The 22,420-nt window shown below is 29.0% G+C and overlaps 2 protein-coding genes across 4 annotated transcripts in view; one reads left to right on the top strand and one right to left on the bottom strand.

The window, feature by feature from the left end:
- The window catches only part of LOC129962140 (cytoplasmic dynein 1 intermediate chain 2-like), a 28,013-nt gene extending 22,298 nt beyond the window's left edge, over nucleotides 1-5,715 (bottom strand). For 2 of the 3 annotated variants that reach the window (XM_056075906.1, XM_056076004.1), the window contains exons 1-5: nucleotides 5,485-5,715; nucleotides 4,921-5,030; nucleotides 4,717-4,819; nucleotides 3,683-3,797; nucleotides 3,036-3,145 (exon numbers count right to left, since the gene is read on the bottom strand). In XM_056075906.1, coding sequence (XP_055931881.1) covers nucleotides 3,036-3,145; nucleotides 3,683-3,797; nucleotides 4,717-4,819; nucleotides 4,921-5,016 — 424 coding nt within the window. In that variant the 5' untranslated portion in view covers nucleotides 5,017-5,030; nucleotides 5,485-5,715. The remainder of the gene's footprint in view (nucleotides 1-3,035; nucleotides 3,146-3,682; nucleotides 3,798-4,716; nucleotides 4,820-4,920; nucleotides 5,031-5,484) is intronic. The other variant, XM_056075953.1, reaches the window with a different exon arrangement.
- Nucleotides 5,716-9,538: 3,823 nt separating this feature from the next.
- Nucleotides 9,539-16,595, top strand: LOC129972684 (uncharacterized). The gene is made up of 3 exons (XM_056086909.1): nucleotides 9,539-9,985; nucleotides 12,890-13,198; nucleotides 16,323-16,595. The coding sequence occupies exons 1-3, from the start codon at nucleotides 9,539-9,541 to the stop codon at nucleotides 16,593-16,595; spliced, it is 1,029 nt and encodes a 342-aa protein (XP_055942884.1).
- The last annotated feature ends 5,825 nt before the right edge of the window (nucleotides 16,596-22,420 follow it).

Genomic DNA, 22,420 nt, shown 5'->3' with positions numbered 1-22,420 from the left:
ACATTCTGCTCCCCTCCCAATTGTTGATAATCAAGATATAAATATTCAGCTTATTTCATATTTAGTAGGTTTCAGTACAAAATATGCTTTTAATAAAATTTCTGAAATTTTTGCTGTACTTAAATGAAAGTTTAATTAAGAATTAGGCAAAGGTGAACAACTTTTGTAAGTGCATTTATTTTTTTTAAATAGCTGCTCTTTACTGCGATATAATTGGATGCATAGATATAAGTAAAATAAATTAGGCAAATGCAGAATGTAACAAATGTTGTAGGGCATTTAAAATAGTATAAGTTATATGAATAAAATTTAAAGCTTAAAAATATTTTGTAGAAGAAGCCTAAATAGTAAAAACTACACAAAATATTTAATTGAATTTTTAGGAGCAATTAATCTAAACAAATCAATTCATCACCAAAGGCAACTAATAAAAAATAAAATTAAATTGAAAATTGTACTAATTGGTAAGAAATCACCTAAAATCTTATTTTCCAATGATTAGAAAATGGAAAAGACATTTTTCCATTTCTCTGCAAAAAACCATATTGTAAATTGCTTCATCTTTCTTCCATCCATAATCTTAAGATTAAGCAACAATATGCTTGTTTATAAATCTCTAATTCAATTAAAGGGTTAGAGAGGCACTTAAAATTTCAAACAAAACTACAAAAATGTTTTTTTTTTTTTAAATCACAAAGTAAATTTTATTCCATATATTTACAATTGCAAAAAAAAAAAAAAAAAAAAAAAAAAAAAAAAAAACATAGCTAAAAATTAAATAAAAACTTAACTGAAAATTATCATAAAATTAGAATTAAAAGAAAAAATAATGCCAGCATTCTTCTATTTTCCTTGCAAAATTTTCTCAGAACATGTAATAATTTTATAGCAAATTCTCAGCATCTACAGTTTGAACGGTTGCATTTTGTAATGGTTTATTTTACTATAAACTTTTTCTTTAAAAAAAATTATTACATGTATCTTCTTAAAAAAAAAAAAAAAAAAAAGCGCAGCTTAACAAATGCCAAAACAATGAAAAACATAGGACCTTATAGTTAAAAATCTCTACTAATTACAAAGATGAGAGTGTGTAAGTGTGGGTGCATTAACACTCTACAGGCCAGACAGCTTTGACTTAGAGTTTGGCAAACATATATTTAATCAAACTTGGCAAATATGTACTTAGAAGGACAAGAATGTAAAAATTTTGAAATTTCAGTTAATTAAATATTAAATGTGATTTTGGAATTTTGCCATGGAAACTCTAAAAAATATTGCACAAAACTTTTTTATACCATTTTAAAAGTTAAAACAAAAAATTGTCTTATTACAGATACTGATTTAATAATCAATGAATTTTTTCTAAAATTTGGCAGTTTCTTGACAAATATTTTTTTAACATAATTTCCAGCAATAAATATCATTGGTGAAGTGGAATTCAAATTGTTATCATTGTTTCATCAAATATTTAATGCGATTTTCTTCTATAGCTGAAAGCTACAGAAGAAGGATTCTGTTTAAAATATGTGGTTTATAAGACAAAAAAGTGAAGTTACAATATCGCAAAATTTAGAAGATAGATGAACCTGCATAATATTTTTAATAGTGCTATAATGTTATGGGACTGTTTTTATTAGAAAAGTACAATAGGAAGTATATTATCTCATGTATATAATAAAAAATGAAGTCAATTAATTAAAATAATAAGGTATTGAAGTCAGATAATTTTGCAACATCATGAAGTAATGTCTAAATGATTTATCAGAAATGGAACATAACTAGTAGCAAACTACCTAGTTGACTGAGGCGACTAGAATTTTTCTTCACTATATCTTATTTTACTTATTATTTTATTATTTGAAACCATTAATATTTAATTCTTATAATTAATTGAAAAGTTTTATACCTAAATGAGTAATTTTCATTACAATAACTTGTAATCATGCCAAATAATAAAATTTGTTTATTTTAATCTCAAAAGAAAAAGAGAAAAATAGTATTCTAAGAACTTGCTTTCTTTATAAAGTTTTTTAGAATATTTTTATCACAGAAATTTATTAAATACACTGCTTAATGTTATAACTTTCAGGTATAAAACAATTTAAAGTGCATGTTATCATATCAAACAAAATTAACCACACATGTATCAATTTCATTAAAGGCAGAAGCCCCCCCCTTTCAGCTCAGTCTATATCTACAATATTACAATCATTAACTCTAATAATATGAAAAGATTGCAAAGGGCAATTCAACGTGCAAGTTCTGCTTGAGTCATCTGGATATCACTGACAAATTCCTCCTCCTACCTTCATTAAGTGTGTTTGATTGAATACCCAAAGTCCATATGTTGTTTGTTAGAATAAGCTCACCCGAATAGATTTTGAGAACAGGGAGGTTCTTAAAGAATATTTGAAGGATGTCTAAGCATACATCTGCTTAATAGCTATCAAAGCATAGACTTCTTTAGCAAAACAACCCTTTCCGAGTATGGTTGTCATTGAAATTTTTGTTGGTGGGTGGGGAATTTTCTTATGTTTGGAAGATAAATTTGGCTGATCCAGTATTTTTGAGGTACTTGAACTAGGAAAAAGAGAATTAATACATGTAGACAGCATTTTAAGTTTTGATTTAATTACTGCTTACATATGCACAGTTCAAATAAACAAAATTAATCTCATAAATTGATCAGTTACTAATATTATAATTGCTGATAATAAGTTACCAAAATGTATAACTGCACATGCATATGTATAATCAGCATATAAGTTAATATATAATATCAAAGTCAAGTTTAGAAATCTAAGAAATAAAGAGCTAATCTTTAGCACAATATTATACATAAACATAAAAAGAGAAAGTTGCTATTTAGAAAATGTAACATATAAATGTTTTTAACAAAGGATCTATTAGAGGAATAAAGAGGATAGGGTTAAGGGAGCAAATATGATTTCTAGGTATTTAAACTGGAATACAGAAGTTAAAATGGCTAATTATCATTGCCTATGAAACAAATACTTTGGTAAATTCATTCTTACCATCTCTGTCTTGTCCTGTTGCAGCTGTCTGAGTTTGCTTATTATAATTCACTTTCTCTTTTGGAGGAATATTCACTTGGTTAACATTTACTAATGTTAAAGACACTTTTCTAGAAAAAGACAAAATTTACAAATAATTAGTTTTGTTTTGAATTTTGACTACTTACCCATTTTATAGTTTTCATTATTAACAATTAAAATATTCGTTATTAATTCAATATTCCAAAACTGATTAAAGGTAATTACTTTTTCAAAATTTTTATTATTATTTTTATCTGTCAAATTATTTCCATATAATTTAACAAGTCATTGAATTCGAAATAGATTTGAAAGAAGGGGGGCAGGGAGGAGACAAAAAGAGGAATTTCATCTCAAAATTTTCTGAAACTTGAGTCACTTTACATGTTTTGCAAATGGCAATAATTACTAGTTGCAGGCATGTAAATGAAAAGTAACAATACACCCATTTTGATAGTTTATTATCACAAATCCAATTAAAAAAACAAATTTGTCAAAAAAATTTATAGCAATCATTTTCTAATACAGGATTAACTATTATTTATTTAATACATAAATTATGAATCGCTAAAAAATTCAAATAGTATATAATATGTTATTTTATGCATAATATAGTGAAAAAATATTACTTAGAATTCCAGGAACCAGATTGTGGAGCAGAAGATGGTTGACTATCAGGTGGAGTGCTCCGAGTTTCAGGTGTATCAGAGCGAGGAGAGGAATTAAGTCTCGAAACAGGAGATTCTAAAAAAATGAACAGAGGAAAAGTATTAAAAAAACTATAATTTACAATTTAAGGTTATTCTTAAAATATATAAATAGAAACTCAGATCAATTAGAAATATCTACACTAAAGAGTAGTTATAATGTGATCCGTCAATAAAATAAGTATAATCTATAATCCATTATTAGAAAACATTTATTATTTTTAAAAATATATAAGCATACATGCTTAAAATTAATAATTATCTTCCCAATATGAGGAAAGTCACAAAGACATTAATGTCAGTAAAAATGTTACAGAATAATTTAATATGTATAAAGAACCTGTTCCCTTATTCAATTTATCATAAATGAGGGAAAAAGAAACTATGATTTACAAATATTTGAGATTTTGTGATCTTAAATTTGGAATAGCAAAATCAATGACGATGAGGAATTTTGTCAGATAATTCAATATTCATAAGAAAAAAAATTCAGAAAATCATTCTAAATCTTAAAATTTAATTAATAATTGTTAAATGAATACAACATTAGAAATTATTTAACATTTTATTTCACTCATGCAATAAAACATGGAAAATATTAAAAAAGTCCTAGGCTGCAACATCAGCATTCCCTAATATGCTGCATATAAAAAAAAAAAAATCTAAAACTTTTGCATGTTTCCAAGATATTTTCCAATACATAATACAAATTAAATTAACTCAAAAAATATAAATTTATTGGATAATCATTCTTATAATCTATTTTTAATTAATAATTATTCATAAATGATTAAAAATGAGGTATCTTGTTATTTATCCATCTTTTACAGATATTTAAGGAAGACCATACTTCAAGGAAATTCAAATAAAAATTTATAGATTTTTGTCTTAGATAATTAGAGATAAGATTTTTTTTCTTATAAAATTAATCAAATCCATTCTAAATTAATAGTTACCACTTGAAGTGATGCCCAATGATTCAAGAAGTTCTTCAGTTTGAGCTCTGAGATCTTTTTCAGTTTTTGTTGCATTTTGATTTAACTTAGCTGCTTCTTCCGCCTAAAATTATAAGATATTTTAAACCTACAGATCTCTGAAATAATTTATATAGCCAACTACATAAATTGTCTTAATAAATTAAAGAGAAAATTGAACATTACCTCTTTAGCTTTTTCTCTCCTTCTCTTCTCTTTTTCTTCTCGAATCAAAGCAAGCTTTTGCTTTTTTCTCTCTAATTCTTGCCTGCGATCAGACATAGTTGTTTTTTTACCTAAACAGAAATATTTGGTTAATTAAGAATAATCTGAAACATGTTCTGACCAGATAATGTTATAAAATAATAAGCATTAAACAAACCTAAAAATAGTTATATTAACAAATTAGTAGTATATAAAATCAAAAGAAAACATCACGAAAAAGAGAAAAAAAATAATGTTACATCATTAAATAAGATAGCCACTTTAAAAGCTCGTGATTTAAAAGCAGATGTTCATTAAAACTTCCACCGTAACAAACATCATTTTAACATTTTGTACCATAATTTATAAGCGATTAGTCATCATATTCTCACGCCTATATTAAATTGTCTTAAATATTGCAATTTCAAATTAACAATAATCAAAAATAAGAATAAATTTAAAAAGGTAGTTTAAATACATAATACATTACTTTCAAATTATTGTAACAGAGCAAAACAAAAAGAAAATAAATTTTCAAGCATTCACCTTTATGTACTTCGAATTCAATTTGCCGGTTGAGTTCACAAACTGAATAGAGATTATGACAAAGATGGCTTGGATATGAAGATATCTAATTTAACAGGTATGAAATAGGTAAGGCATAACTGAGTTAATCAGTTAAATTTTGAAAAACTGAAAACTACTTTTCTTACAAACAAATCTCCATTGCAGACGCAGTTTAGGAAATTGATGACAACAAAGAGTGATGTTGCCATAAAATTGGGGGAAAACATAACTTTTGGAATTAAAATAATCATGTGTCTGTTAGGTTGGATATCAAGGTAGGTGTTGCCACTAGAAATAAGTTTTGTATTTCCTGTCTATTTCATTTTAGAGTTTGCGTTGCATTTTATTCCAGCTTGGAATTTAGCAATCCGGTTTTAAGTAGAATATGCTGTGTTTGCTTTAAGTATATAATTTTGTACGTTACGTTATTTCATCTCTTTGATGTACGGATCATTTGATCAATTTAGGTCTACTTAATCTGTAAATACTCAAACAAGTTTCTATCATCGTTATGTAAATAGCCTCATGAAACTTTGCAAAAATATTCTGATTTCAAAACGAAAATGGTGTTCCGAATCATAACAGTAGGCATAGAATCTCCTCCTTCTGTGTGGTAAGCCTTGCGTATTTATTGGAGGGTGTAGAGGATTGCGATGAGCGAGGATAGAACCTGGGACCTTGTGGTTCGCAGCCGAGTGACAAGACCACAAGACAAAAGTAATACTTGTGCCTCGTCGCTGTTATCTGACTTATAAGTTTTCACCACAGAGGGTCCCGAAAATTCGACATTTTTAAAACTTTCTTCAAGGTTATCATTCATTTAGGACTTTTATTTTATTTTTATGAGCAATGCACTTGATCATATTCAAATCAAATCATGTTTTCAGAATCGTTTACAAATCAATAAAATCATCTTTTTTTTTTTTTTTTTTTTTTTTTTGCAAATTTTTGTTTGACTTAAAATTTAAACAACAAAATATTTATAATTTGCTAATGATTTTGCCTGAAATTACTTTTAAATGTAATATTTTAAATATAAATGAGCGAAACTGGAAGAATAGAAGCTCCGTAATTTGCTTAAACGGTTTTAAGTTTAGATGGGAGTGTAGCGGATTGTTATGAGCGAGTACAGAACCTGAGACCTTGAGGTTCGCAGCCGAGTAATAAAGCCACAAGACAAAAGTAATTACTCATGTCTCGTAGCTGTTATCTGGCTTATAAGGTTCACCACAGGAGCAAAACTATGCATAATATAAAGACTTATATCCAATCGTGCATATTTATTCAGATCTGCAAATGCCTGCTTCTTATAAATTGCCAAAATCCAGTATGATAGAAATGCTATTTCAAAACAAAGTGGTATTACTTCTAGAGGTGCATAATCCACGACTTTTTGAATAACAAATAATTTTGCTATAGTTATTTTTAAATATTCGTTCCAAATATCTGTTATTTCAATCATATTATTAATTAATGATTATTAATTATTATTATTAAATATAAAATTTATTAATTCTAATTAATACTTAATTTACTATTTTAAGTAACGTGTGATTGAATTAATCTGTCTATTTCAGCTTACTTTTTAATTTTAATTTTTTTCGAAACTATTAATTAAATTTATTTATTGGAATAAACCATTTTTTGAAATGTTGAATTAAAAAAAAGTTATTTCTTTAAAATGTTCATTTTAGTTCTATATGCTACCAATAGATAGCGTCTGCAGAGTGAAAGGAATGCATGCCATTAGAGAGTCATGTCACAGGCAATTAGAAATTAGACGGCCGGCATGGGATAACGCATTGTCAAATGCGAATATCGGAAAGTCAAGCGGAACGGTGACTTCACAATTATGAACACTTTCCTGTGATAGCTCCACTTTCAGTGATATGCGATTCAATGATACGATAATTCAAAGAATAACCGGTCCGTTCACTTTTGAACCCATTCACAGATTGCATGATTGGATTCTTGTTTGAGAGCTTCCATTGGACAGTAAGGATTTGTAGTGTTACTTTCTATCGTGTTTTATTTCTATTTGTATTGTTAATCGTATCGATTGTTACTTTCTATCGTGACCCAAGACCTTTAATCGAAATATCACCAGTAAGATCATGTCAAGGATTTGAATCACACCCTTTTTTGAAAAGTAATGATCACTGGTATTTGTGACTTTTTGATATTGGTTACGTAATAACTGCTCTTAAAATATTCGTCATCCCTAATTACTTCTATAAAATTTTCTATTGCCAAAAGTTGAGTTAAAAATAACTTTCAATATCTTCAATTTATCTTTCACAATTTAGTTTAGTTATATAAACGGTTTATTTGGAAACAATATTTGGGCTTTTTTGGGGACGGATTTCGAACCCTGACGAGTACAACACCTAAGCTGGCACCTCCTCTCCAAATTTCCACATTATACCAATGGGGTTGCAGGGCATTCTTCAGCTTTTGTAAAACGACAGTAACAGACCATGGATGGCAAAAGTAATTTAGAATGCTTTTTTAATAGATTTTTTTAGAGTTCTTATAGAATTTAATAGAAAATGTTTGCTCACGTAGAACTTAAGCTAACACAAATTTAATAATTCTAAGTAATAAATTACAATATTAATTCTTTCATCAGTTTATTTTCGGTTATTTAGTTATGATGAATTATTATTTAGTTAGTTTGAAAACGTATTCATCATAAAATCGACAAATTTAATAATTCTAGGTAATAAACTACAATATCAATTCTTTCATCAGTTTATTTTCGGTTATTTAGTTTTGATGAATTATTATTTAGTTAGTTTGAAAACGTATTCATCATAAAATCGACAAAACAGCCAATTTTAAATAAAAAAACTATTGGTGGTATTATCCAGCGTAAATATACATCTATACTCATAATGGCGCATTTTATGTTTAGCTTCATAGCATACCAAAAAGAATCGACTTTCAACCGACAGGGGTCCAAAATCTGAAACAATCTGCAATTTTGGTGTCAAGATCTCATATCAAATTTTATCAATCTTGCTCTTTACATTTTTTATTGATCATATTCACTCATTATCAAATAGATAAATATGGATTTTATCGAAAACTTGATGCAAATTTATAATTCTAATAAAATTTCTGGCCAAATTTCATTTATCTAGCTCGATGGGTCCTTGGATTATTATTTTAATTTACACGGCCGGATTGACACTGCTTCTTATAATGGAATTCGTTTGAAATTTGACAGAAATCATATTCACAGACAACGGACAAACCGACATAATTTCCTTTCATTAAATTTTCAGTCGCAGGAAGATGATTCCAGATTACTTATCAAAAATCTGAAAATCAATTTTCTTGATTAAATTTTCAGATGATTAGATTTTCAGTTGTAGGAAGAGATTTCCAGATTACTTATCAAAAATCTGAAAATCAATTTTCTTACTGATTATGATATTCTCTCATTCTATATTCCGGAAATGAGAAAGGGAAAAAAAAAGGGTTAGGGGAGAATTGGCATGTTATCAGTTGTACAGAATTGACTCGCATTTGCAGTTCACAATAGTTGCCAATTTGATTATACCGGAAGTAGCTTGTTTTCAACATTATGTTGTGATTGTAAAATAAATACCAATAAAATGTATTATTCATGTCCTATCTGTTCTATAACTATGTAGACAAGAAGTAGTTGCGCTTGTTCCCTACAGTAATGAGAAGCCCGAAAAACCTATCAGGCTTATCTATAGGGAAAAGAGTTTCCTCTGCAGACCTGAAAGAAAAATTTACCTTCAGAAAATTGAATAAAGTTAATGTAAATAAACTCCTACGATGAGTTAATAAATACAATATTTAGTAATCATACATTTGGCAACAAAAATTAAGTCATTTTTATTTACAGTACAAAATTCAAGGAAGATTTTTATTAAGCAAATTAAACTAATAGTTCATTTAAAATTTATTAAGATAAGATATTTTTAAAATTATTTAAAAAACTTGATACAATCAGCTCAATAAGCGAGGACAAATTTTAAATCACCTTATTATCTAGCTGATGATTTCAGATGAAGAAAAATGCTTTGGAGACGTTTTAGAAAAAAACTACTCCCCAGAAACCTCTGATGAGGAGAAGATTTTAATTCGTGCAATGATATGTCGTTTGAAGCGGATACTCAATTGGGATCTAATAGAAGATGAGGGCTTGTTCAACAAAGAGAGGGGCTCTGAAATTATTAGGGATTTAATGGTTCATTTCAATCGCTGGAAATCTCTCATTGGCACATCAAATAATTTGGCGGATTTTGTTGGTTTGCAGCATTTAGTTATTTATACAATGGCCAAGCTTTGCTTTTATTATTGGATACGAGATTCAGAAATAGTCGGGGAAATTTTAAGGCAAGTTTATATCTGTGATGGTCACTTTTCATCTATGTTTGCTCATATAATGAACCACAACGAAAGACGATCAATGTGGCCAGCACCAAATCAAGAAACCAGACAGGTAGAAAATATAACTATGTTTTTGTAAATTAAATATTTTGTTGGAAAATTTTCATCTGTTTAAATTAATTAAATTTCATTAAAGTCATCAGAAGTAAAGATTAGATATCTTTAGAATTATAGAAAATAAAGTAAAATATCAACTGTATATTATTAATGATTTTGTCTTTCGTGGTACTGTAACTTTTCTTTCTTATACTTTAATAATCGCTTTTGGATGTAACTGGTTCATTGAGAATATTGGTTGCGTTTATTTTCAATTGAATAAATTAGTTGTTTTTGATTCCTTCAACAAAGTATTTTTAAAAAAATAAAATTGTAATAGACCTTATTTCAATATCCTTAAACCTGTTCTGTTTATTAGATACATGCACATTCATAGTGGAATCAAGTCCAATGACGTTATAGTGCCAATAAAAATGTAATTTTCTGGATAGTACGTCTGCTGCACCTAGTTTTTCGCGGTAAAGGGATATAATTTTCTTATTTCTCGTATGTAAGTTGAAAATAAATTCTAATGGAATATTTGGAATAGTGGAAATATTTGATGAAACAATGAAAATGACAAGAATTTCAGTACAATAATGAAATGCATTGCTGCATATTATTGAAATAACGAATACATTTTTGAAAACTATGTGAAAAATATTTTAAAAAATTGTCGAATGTCTGAAAAAATTTCATAACAGCAGATATAATTAAAAATATTTTTTTAAAATTTAAAATACTTGCATGCAATTATATTATCAGAAGTAATCTAAGAAAAACAAAAAAATGTAACTTAATTTTTAATTAATTAAAATTTCTAAAAATATCTTCAAATGCACATTTGTATCCTTCAGATAAAAGCCAGATAAGATAACAGCTACGGGACACGAATAATTATTTTTGTCTTGTGGTCTTGTTACTCGGCTGCAAACCACAAGGTCCCAGGTTCTATTCTAGCCAATTCACCTTCCACAAAAGTATATTTGTGTCATGTTTAGTAGTTCCAAATTAAATGGTCTGAACTATAGTGCAAATACAAAATTTATTTTTGAATGAATATAATTTTTTAACGAATAATTTCTATTTAAAATATAATTTTTAAATGAAAGTTAATTCCGATTTAAAATGCAATCTTTAAACGAAAGTTAATTTCTGTCCAAGCCATTCATGATTAAAATACTTCTATATTATCAGAAACCATGACATTTCATGATCAAAAATATCCTCTTTTGAATAAAAATTATTGGTCTTGTTAATAACATTGCTAAACAATTTAGCGTGTATAGAAAGTAAGTTATATATGAAGATGTTTAAGAGAATCGAAACATTTTATTAGTTAAAAAACATTTATTGCTATCTTTCACATATCCATGCCTTTTTTGTATCATCTAGAATTCATACGATGATATCTCAATATTTTAGTACTATAAATAAGCCATTAAATACAATTTACATATTAGATTTTTTATGCTGCATTATTATTGAAATGTTCAAGATTAATATTTATTATTAGTTAATAATGAGATAGATTTATCTAATTAAATGGCATGCAATACTATTACATTAAAAAAAAATTCCAGAACTCATTTTATTACGAAAAAAATTTCCTTATAAAATTTCCCTAGCTTACTTGGCTCTCTTAGGATTACACCAAGATCATAGCTATTATTTCTCCTAATGATATATAAAGACCTTAGATTTCATCATTTTCTTGGAGATGTATCTTGGTTATTTGGAGACTGAATCTCGAGGCTCTCTAAAATAGGAAAATACCTAAAAATGAAATCTGTTTATTCAGTGATTTCTTCGAAGTACTTACCTTGTTAAAATGCATAATTCATCTTTCTCATTGTGCTTGCAAGATGTGAATGAGGATTATAGGCCTTCTTCTACAAAATTTTCCAATGCTTTCGTCACTTAACTTCTGTAGAACAGAATCGTTTCTATATGAAAATTTATAATTTGAGGGAAAAGTCATACGTCGAGATATCAGTTTAGTTTAATTATATTAACGTCCCGTTTCAAAGCAACACTAGGGCAATTTCAGGACGAACCTTGTAAGTTCGAGCCGCGGTCGGATGACGCCTAACCTGACTCCAAACTTCCGCACCCACCATAAGAGATGGAAGGCATTTGGCCCCGACGGATTTATTTGGATCCACTTATACGACAGTTTTTTCAGAAGAATCGGGTTTCGAACTTGAAACCCTCCGGTGTCACATACGAGACCTTGTCACCAGGCCAGCGCAGCCTTTTTGCGGGGAGATCAAGGAAATAAACCATATGAGGAAGTACAGAATTTGATGGTTTGATTGATAGTTTGGATCCTGAACTGGTATTTTATTGGAACACCCACAATCTGCTCTTCCTCACAATAGCACTATTTTTGTATGTTATTTGCAAGAATTATGACATGTGCTGTACATATTTGAACAACAAGAAACCAGTTCTGACTAATGGGCATGCATCGGTACGGTAATCTGAATTTACGCTTGTTTAGCGGTAAGTAGTATAAATTCATTATATTTAAAAAAATGTTCTGGGAATTTTAAATATTTTCCAAATATAACTGAAGTATGCATACGTATACTTCAGTTGCATTTAGAAAATTTGTCAACGTGGGATATTTAACGTAATAGTATCCTTCGCATTTTTTTTCACCATTGTTCTGAAAGACATCACATTATATCATTTTGAATTAATGATTTAAGAGAATAATTTCTCCTCATTAGATATATCAGGCAAATACAGCAAAACATTAATTTTTCAAGAGATTAGTGTTCTTTTATTTTTTTCCGTATTGCCTTTTTGTAAAATTTTGCATCTATACTACTTGTAAAAAAATTCGCTTATCACATTATTCGCTTATCGCTTATATGACAGATTTCACAAATGCTTTTTCTTTTATACTTTTTAGAAAGAATATCTCACCATGGTGTATTTTTTGACTCATGCCCACAGTGCAAAACTGGAATTTTCTGGCGTGCGCTTTGTGGATTTGAGACTTAGAGTACCTTTACGAGTTCCACCTGTATTTTTGGCGGCCATCTACAACAAGCCTCAGATGTTATTGCTTCTGTTGCGCCACGGAGCTATTGTAGATCGGAGGCATACAGGTGGAAGATCAGATGACTGGGATCTCAACATGTTGCTACGTCATCTCATAAGGATATTATGGGCTTCTCTTGGATCAGAAACCGAGGATTCATCGTGGGATACAACTATTGTAAGCAGCACCCTAAATGATGTGTGGCTGTGTTTGAGATTTCTCTTGCGAGGGATTCGACAAGTGGGTTCTTTAAAATATAATTTCTAAAACTGCATTTGAGTAGAACAAATAGAATAATACAAACACTCAAACAGCCCGGCTTCTAGAGTGCCTACACATCGACACACATGACATTCATCTTTATTATTAGTAAATATAAAGATGGCCACTGTAAATATCAGTAGAGCTATTTTGGGTTTTAAATGCTGGCTTAAAAATATAACATACATTTAGAGTTCGTAAAAAATATTTTTCCTCTAAATTATTTTTCTACAAAAAGACTTTAGTAATGTTTGAAAATTCATACGTTCTAATAACTTTGTATCTCTTTAAAAGAAAAGCATATTCATCATATTAAAAAAAACATTAGTATATCATAAAGTAAGAATATGATTTTTTTTTGTCTGTTGTTCCTCCGCCTAAAGGTTTACCTGAAGTATAAGAATGAGAAATCTTTGGATATGTGAATGGAATCTCAGTTTTCTTGGAATTGTAGCAAAATGGAGGTTACTAGTTTATGCTTCGCTTCTGATGATTTGTCGTATCACTTGGTATTAGATGAACTCATTGTATAAGACGCGTTATGGACCTTTATTTTGAAGAGACAACGATATAATCCTTATTTATGGTGTGCTATGGCAGGCCATTCATTTCTTGATGTATATCCTTATTACGACCAAGATAATTTTTACGACTATTCATTACTGTTGTTTTCTAAAAAAGCGAAAAGTATTATTTAAATTCTTACAAGCCGGCTTCGGCAACAAATTTAATAATGTCCAACAATTTTAATGAATTGTATCTTATCATACTAAATGAGAGTATTGTTTTAAATTTTAATGCATAATAAATATAAATTTTAACTGGTAAGATATGCAAACTGACGAAATTAACTAACGCATAAAATTGACGAAATTAGTCTAGTGTTGAAACTTGGAATCTGTGGTAGGGTTTTATATTCTGATATCTCTAAAAAAGGGAGGGTAAAAGGCAGGCAGGCGACTGCTAATGACACATCTAGATGTCAAGAGAATAGAAATGGCAAAATCGGTACAATCGTTAACGACTGGGAGACTTTGTCATGTATTTTTTTCCCGCCACAGAGCGAAGTAATGATTTTGAGATTTTTTTCAGTATTGGGGTGATTTTGAGATCAGACGACCATTGATTAGTTCTTTGGTTTTCCCAATTATTTTACATATACTAACAAAACTTCAAAGCGAAGAATATGTTCTAAGCTCTTTCTTATCATTTTGGAATTTAGAAAAATGCCTGAAGAATGAGAACAAAATCTTATTGCTTCTTTTTTTAACTTCTTTCAATTTTCAGTCGTGGAAAATTTCATCTGTATTGCTACAAAATACATACATGTGATGAAGATATATGAAACACCTATGCTCTATGATACGAATTATATGATGTATGGATATTGTATAAATTTTATACACATATATTTATAGAGTTATGGAGAATTTATAGAGTATATTTATAGAGTTTCATTCCTTGAACATCATTGAAAAATCCGAGTGGATTTTTAGTTTTAGTTTAGTTATATTAACGTCCCGTTTGAAGCAACACTAGGGCTATTTTGGGACGGACCTCGCAATTTTGAACCGCGGTCAGATGACGAGGACGACACCTGAGCTGACAGCCCTCTCTCCACACCACACAACACCACACCAGCGGGAGGACGTTTGGTAAGGACGGATTTAACGTGCAACAGACCCCCTTACACGACGGCTCTTCGGTAGAATCGGGTCTCGAACCTGAAACCCTCCGGTTCCGAAGCTGAGACCAGGCCACCGCGACCTCTCCGAGTGGATATTTATCTAGGAAATTTAAACGTTTGGAACGTTAATACACATAACTAATGCAATTTCGATCTTTTTTGAAAGAATTTTTTTGAAAAAGGCTTCAAAGATTTTCTTTCAGAGCATCCGAAACTCTTTTTGCTTAGAGCAAAAATTATAAAGGAAGCTCTCTTTTCATGATTTGGATGCACTGTTGTTTTATCTATAAAAGCCTGAGGATAATTTTTTCGGTTTTCCAGGTATTAAACTCTAGATTACAAAAACACATAATCAATGTTAAAATGCAAAAGCAAGCAATCTTTCAATTAAAAATAAAAGCTAGAGAATCCAGAAAAAAACATTCCCTCTATCGAATATTATGAAGTGTTTTCTTTTCGGCTTTCCTGATATGGCGAAAAAAGTTGCAATCTTGTCATGTCCCGATAGCCAAACTGTTATAGATAAACATATACTTCCGATTGTAATAATTACGATATTTCTATTTCTATTCCTAGTTCTATTAAGCATATCCACGAAAATATTCTTGCTGTACTAACATTTTAAATGGAAAATCTCTATATTTTTGCTACAAAGACGACTAAGTTATAAAGTTTTGAAAAATGCAGTTTTTGATCATTTCAATACCCACTTCGAAGAATATTCCCTAACTTTCTTCAATACAGATGTTGGTTGATTTAAAATAATAAAATTCAAAGCTTCATTACTCTGCCTGTTTTGGTCGTAGAAGTGTGTAATTTTTGTTTTATTTAAAATATTAGTGTTTTAAGAATATTTTACTAAATGGGACTCATGCCGAGGGAAATCGATAATAAATGTCCTAGATAAAATACAGAATCTAATTCGAAATTTAAATAAAATTGTAGTTTAAGGGATTATTGTGTTCTTTAAGATCCATTCTATAAAATGGGGAAACAATCTTTTAATTTTATAACAATAGTAGACTACTTGTAACCCGATACATACTGGACCGGATTCCTGTCCGATTATAGAGAGAGACCAGATTATAGAAAATCATATAAGAGTCCTGAATTATGCAATTATGCAATTTTCTACATGTGGGAAACGAGACAAAAATAAGTGTGTGTGTATGTTAAGATGTTGGAGTAGGAGCAAGTTAAACTGACAAATCACGTACTGCAAGGACGACGATTTCAAGTTTTAACAGGAAAGAACGACTCATCACAAAATAGCATAGAAATCATAGGGATGTCAAATCTACTACACTCTTTTTATATAACTAGCAAAAAAATGCGATTCCTCCTTCCTTTTAGATTCCAATGGGAGAGCTGGAGTTTTCGCTGATGAACTTTGATTCAGGTGGCCTTATGACCACAAGTAACAGTCATGACTTCATCCGCTCCGTTTCAGAGCGAGGAATTGCACCAAGATTGATGAATCGGTATCTCGAACCATCCGATTTACGACATCTGTGCCGCTTTACCATACGTGATTCTCTGAATGTGAATTGGAATTTGCCTTTTGGTGTATTCAGCTTACCACTCCCGAAAGTTCTCCAAAAATACGTTAACTTATCAGAAGATTGAAGAACCATTTTTTGTATAGTAGAATATTAATTCAATTTTTTAATAAACACGATTGTCTGATATTCTTTTGCTGTTAACTGACTTTACGTTCACAGACATATTGGCTTTCTTATAACATTTATTAAGTGAAATAATGAATTGCATCATTTTATTTCGAAAACATTAGATAAAAAAAATTAATTTATTAGCGATATTCATTAATATGAATGCATTTAGGAAGAGAGAAGCAAAAGTAACGCATATTTTTTAGCTCTTAAATAATTTCACTCATAGCAGAAGCAGGTCAACACCACTGTATTCCTTTTGATGAGAACTTAATAGGACTTAAGATGATGAAAAGCGTTTCCTAATTTTATTTTGTATAATTTTTCATAGTTTAGATTACACACCTTTGAAAATTTTTACTTTTACAAAATATTTAGCTCATTTTTCCAGAACAATACCAGCTACTATCTTCTTTTTTCCAGCTTTTAAATTTAACAATTTTGTTTTATAATGTTACCGAACATTATCTTAAAACAAATAAAAATCATTATGACTATGTATGTATATATGTAAATTCCATATATCCTCTTAATTCGAATTCAACCAAAAAATTTACACTTATAGAAAAGCAAGATGAAGTTTGCAAAATCAATTAACTATTCAATTAATCAGAAATTAACCAAATTTTTTTTGGAGTGAACTACTTTCCATTATTTTTAAAAATCGTTTTGTTCTCTTTTATTTTAATACGTTTTTTTTAACAATGCTTCTATTGATTTTAAAGTAATGTTGAAATGACTCTTAAAGGGAATATTAAGCTAGTCACTCAAATTCAAATAAAGCAAGAGAAGTCAAATTTTTACAAGCAAATTAAATATTTTTTATTGTTGAAAAACAAAAATACATACGACAATTTACAAAGCACCTTAGAAAAATTATAAAAGAAAGCGTTAAAAACAGTGTTTTGTAATTTTTATCAGTAACAACTATTGATTTAAGTTAATTTCATGCTTTTTATTGATGAAAACCTAACCATTTAATTAATTGTCTCAAAATGTTCTTTAATGCCTTCTTTATGCTGCAACATTTGGGAATAAACAAAATTCATATTCCGTATTTATATAACAAATATTAAAAACTTACAGGGTAAATTGGCTATCGGCGATTTTTGAAAATCTTCTGGTCCAACTGATGTTCTAATTTTAATTGAAAATATTTCAGACGATTTAATTAAAAATGTTTCAGGATTTTGTATAATATATTATTATTATTGAAATGGATAAATTACGTTTCTTAGTAGCAAAGATCGCCATTCCCTAATAGAAGATAGTAACAAATGTCAAAAAAAAAAAAATCACAGATAATGCTTATGAAAAACAGTTTTTTGGATCATAAATTTACGAGATGAAATTGATTGTTTTTGCTCCAAAGGTTTATTCTATAAAATGGTACACGAGAATATGTTTAATGTCATTTTCTTGATTACAGAAGAGACAAAGTTGTTATACAGTTCAGATTTATTCAGTACAGCTATGGTGATGATCATCCAGGCGTGTTGTTATTACATCCTTTCTTCAATTTTTAGGTCATGTGATGAGGGACAGAATGGATAAAATAGTTCCTAGTGTTTTTTGGTGCTTGCTATTTTGATTAATTTGATACTTATTTTGATACAAGAATTTTTGATAATAGGAGATGCAAAAATAGTTTTTACATTGAAATATTATATACGAAGGATTTTAATCATGCGCAATGCCAGGTTTATAAATTGAGTTACTATAAACTTCAAGGGGAAAATACTTTATTTTTGACGAAATCATTGTGAATGAAGAAAACGATAAGAATAAAGAATGGACAGGAAGAAATAAATTGCATTGCTTAGTAAAATTTCAAAAATACTTTATTTATATTTTATGAAGTTCTGAAATGCATTTAATATTGAATATAAATCTTAAAAACATATACATAAAATTACAGAAATGAATGCAGAAATATTAATAATAAATATTGTCGTAAAGAAAGAGTGTGGCATTTTTTTTATCAACTTGAATATTGAATTATACCTACTTTTAAATAAATATCTTAAGAGAAGTTTGATCTCTTCCTTAAAAACGTATTTTTGAAAGATAAATAATTCGTTCTATGTAGAAAGATTTGTATTTGATCATTAGAAATGTCTACGTATCTCGATTCTAGTCTGTGCTAGTCTAGTCTCACCTGAAATTTGAGATATAATGTTAAAGTAGAAATGATCGAAGTAAAACTACCATCCAATAACATTAAGTTGAAATGAATGAAACTTATAAAAAAAACTAAAAAAAGAAAATATAATTGTTCAGAATCAGAATGGCTGCTGTTTCATCGAATATGTTTTATAAATTTTTTAATATCATAGAACATTTATAATTATTGACTCAATAAATAATTTGATGCAACATGATAACAATTCGACTCTTAAGTTCTAATAATTCATTGTAATACATCAAATTATATAGGAGTAAATCACAGCATCTCATCTATACAAATTTTTCATACTATATAGATACCCTTAAACTAATTAAGCAATGCATTCAAATTTTCAATAGATACATGCGTAAGAGTGGAATTTTCTTAATATAAAAAAATAATAACTTGAATTTTTAACAATGGTAGAAGAAACGAGATATAATGAATATAGTTTTGATATAATATCCTATTTGGAAGCAACACGAAAGTATATTTAAATTATCCGCGCAATTTTGAATTAACTTTAGATGACAAAGCTGATACCCGAAGGCATTCCACCCTCCAAACTTTCATAGCTTACCAACGGTGGGCGTTTGATTCACGATATCAGATTTAAATGCATCTTGTCTATATGTACGACTGAACTGTAACGGAATCGAAGTTGGAACTTTAATTCTCAGCTCCCAAAACCATGACCTTAGAAGTAGGGATTGCAATACCGGTATACCGGGATACCGAATACCGGTATTTTGAGCCATTTGTACAATTTTGTAATACCGGTATTCATAAGTTTAAATACCGGTTTTTCGGTATTTACTAAAAATTTTTTAAATTGTCTGCACTATATGTTCAGGGATCGCGAACATAACAAAATAGTATACGCTTTTGTTTTTATGTCTCCCTAACGGGCGAAATTAATTAGCTAATTAATGGCTTAATTAATTGCTTAAATCTAAATTAGCGAAACATGGATTATCCCCGAAAGAAGATATTGTATCCATAACAACTGATGGAGCAACAGTTATGAAAACAGTTGGAAAGTTGATTGGTACAAATCAGCAATTTTGCTATGCACATGGAATTCAATTAAGTGTAATAGAGTATTATACCAAAAAAAAAATAAAGAACAGAAGAATCCAAATACTGTGGATATAGAAACTTCGGATTCCAACTTTGAAGAGAGTAAGAGTGAGAGTGATATTGGCAATGAAGATAATGAAAATGTAATGGTTGAAGAAGATATTGCTAATGAGGATGAAATATTAACCATCAAGAATTGCTTCCTATAATTTATAAAGTTCGAAAAATTGTTAAGATATTTAAACGTTCCCCTATAAAAATGATATATTACTAAAATATTTACTAACTGAAAATAAAACAGAATATATGTTAATATTAGATTATAAAACACGTTGGAACAGTTTAATCCTAATGATGGAACGATTTTTGAAAATGAGAAATCCAATCCAAAAAGCAATAATCGACTTAAACCTGTAAATTAATTTTTCAGATAGTGAATTCGATTCAGAACTATATCAGCTCTACTTCCAATAAAACTGACAATTGAGGCATTATTTCAGAGAGATTCTAATTTATTAACAGATAAAGCAGCAATAAATTTCATGTTGCAGTCACTGAAAGAACAGCACACATCACTATCTGAAAAATTATATATTACATTGAAAAATCGCACAGAAGAAAGGCATACCGAAATATAAAATATCTTATGGTAATTACATAATTATAAGGGTTTTAAAAATGAAAAGGAAAAAGAAGAAAAGAAAATAACCAATTCAAATCTGATTAAGTTTAAATTTTCTTAAAATTTTTTACCCACAAACCTATCCACATTCAGAAGAATACGGTTCAGTTATCAAAGATTATGATGATACTAATGTCGATAGTGAAAAGGAACAAAAAATAGAATTCGCGATAAATAAATAAAAAAAAAATCAACGAACCAAAATACAATACAGAAATCAGCTATATCCAAAATCATCCGACGAGAAATCGATTTATTAGAGGATAAGGGATTTAGAGGGAAATACTTGGAAAAAGTATATCGCGCATTGCTAACAGTACCACCAACTAGCGTTGATGTCGAAAGAGCGTTTTCGATAGCTGGTAATTTGTAAACAAAATTACTTTTCAGACTTAATGACAGTACAATTGATGCATTATGTTTTTTAAGAACACTTTTCAAAAATTTGTAATAGTACCACAGACTGAATAGTGATATTTACACTTTGTGATTTAAATAAATAAGATGTTCCTTTACTTTTTTGTGATTCTTTATATACTGTTATAATTTATAAATTACATATTTTTTGTGATATTTACACTCTCTTATAAAACTGGCAAATAATACAAAGAAATACCTGTGTTTTCTTTCTTTTTTCTAAAATTTCTAATACCGGTATTAAAACCGGTATCCCGGTATTAAGATCTAAAAAATACCGAATACCGGTATTGAAATTTTATTCCGGTATTGCAATCCCTACTTAGAAGCAATAAAAAATGTACATATTACAATTATCATTCCCAAAATAATATTATAATAATCGAAATTACTATTTCAAATTATATTTAAAAATAATGTATTAATTTTTTTTAATTATGAAAAAAATTGCGCATTTAAATCAACATGTTTGAGAAGATAATTTTCTAAATTTTAGGTCAGCGCACAAATTATTCTTATGCAATAGCGTAATGTCCAAAAAGGAGAGATCAAAAGGCATGGAAACCTCTACCGCTGTACAAAGAAAATAATATCGCGTAGCGTTTTTTCTTCTTTTTACTACATTTTATTATGTCCCGATGTTATTTAGCCTTGCTAAGCGACTGATAAAGACAAGGTCCGAAAAAAATCCTTTTATGTCGGAGTACTTTTTACCCTCATTATGCTTTTGATTTCTGCTATAATATTTTCTTAAATTATTATCGAAAAAAAATTGACGTAATTTCTTGATAACAAGAATCGAAAAGCGAATCGAAGATTCGAAGCAAATCGAAATAGACGAAATTCTACTTGCTGTAACATGGAGGGAAACAAACCAGCAGATAAATTCGTGTTGGGGACATGGCCATCAAGAAGTAACTAAAGAAAATCCCTTTTAATTTTGCCTCATCTGAAGTATTTGATCTAAAGATGCAAAATATGCCTTTTAAACTTGATTTGAATGAAAAAGTATAGGATAAAGAAATACAGGCTATTATCTCCTTATATTCTTTCTCATTATCAGCTTGCTGGTTTGAGTCATGCAAGCATCAAAATAAATTGAAAATGGATGGTTTGCTTTTATATCTTAAATTTATATGTTCAATGAAATGATTTTTTTTTTATTATTTCTATGTAAGTTCAAGGAATAGAATACCTAATGTAATATAAAGGCAATAATGTAGTTTAATTTAGTTCATGAATACCGATTTGACTGCTGATCAGCGTTTAATCATCAGCTGATGTTTAACAACGGTTGGTGAATACGGCCGTTAAACTAACATCTAGTTTTCAAAGCAGCACGAAAGCAATTTTGATGCAGATTATGAGAGTATTATAACCCTCTGGTCCCGACTTCAATGGTCTTACCATCAACCACACGTTCTGGATCTGGATA

Source organism: Argiope bruennichi, chromosome 1, assembly GCF_947563725.1.
Source record: "Argiope bruennichi chromosome 1, qqArgBrue1.1, whole genome shotgun sequence".
In the NCBI taxonomy this organism is placed as follows: Eukaryota; Metazoa; Arthropoda; class Arachnida; order Araneae; family Araneidae; genus Argiope; species Argiope bruennichi.
This window is presented reverse-complemented; position numbering and strand designations above follow the sequence as displayed.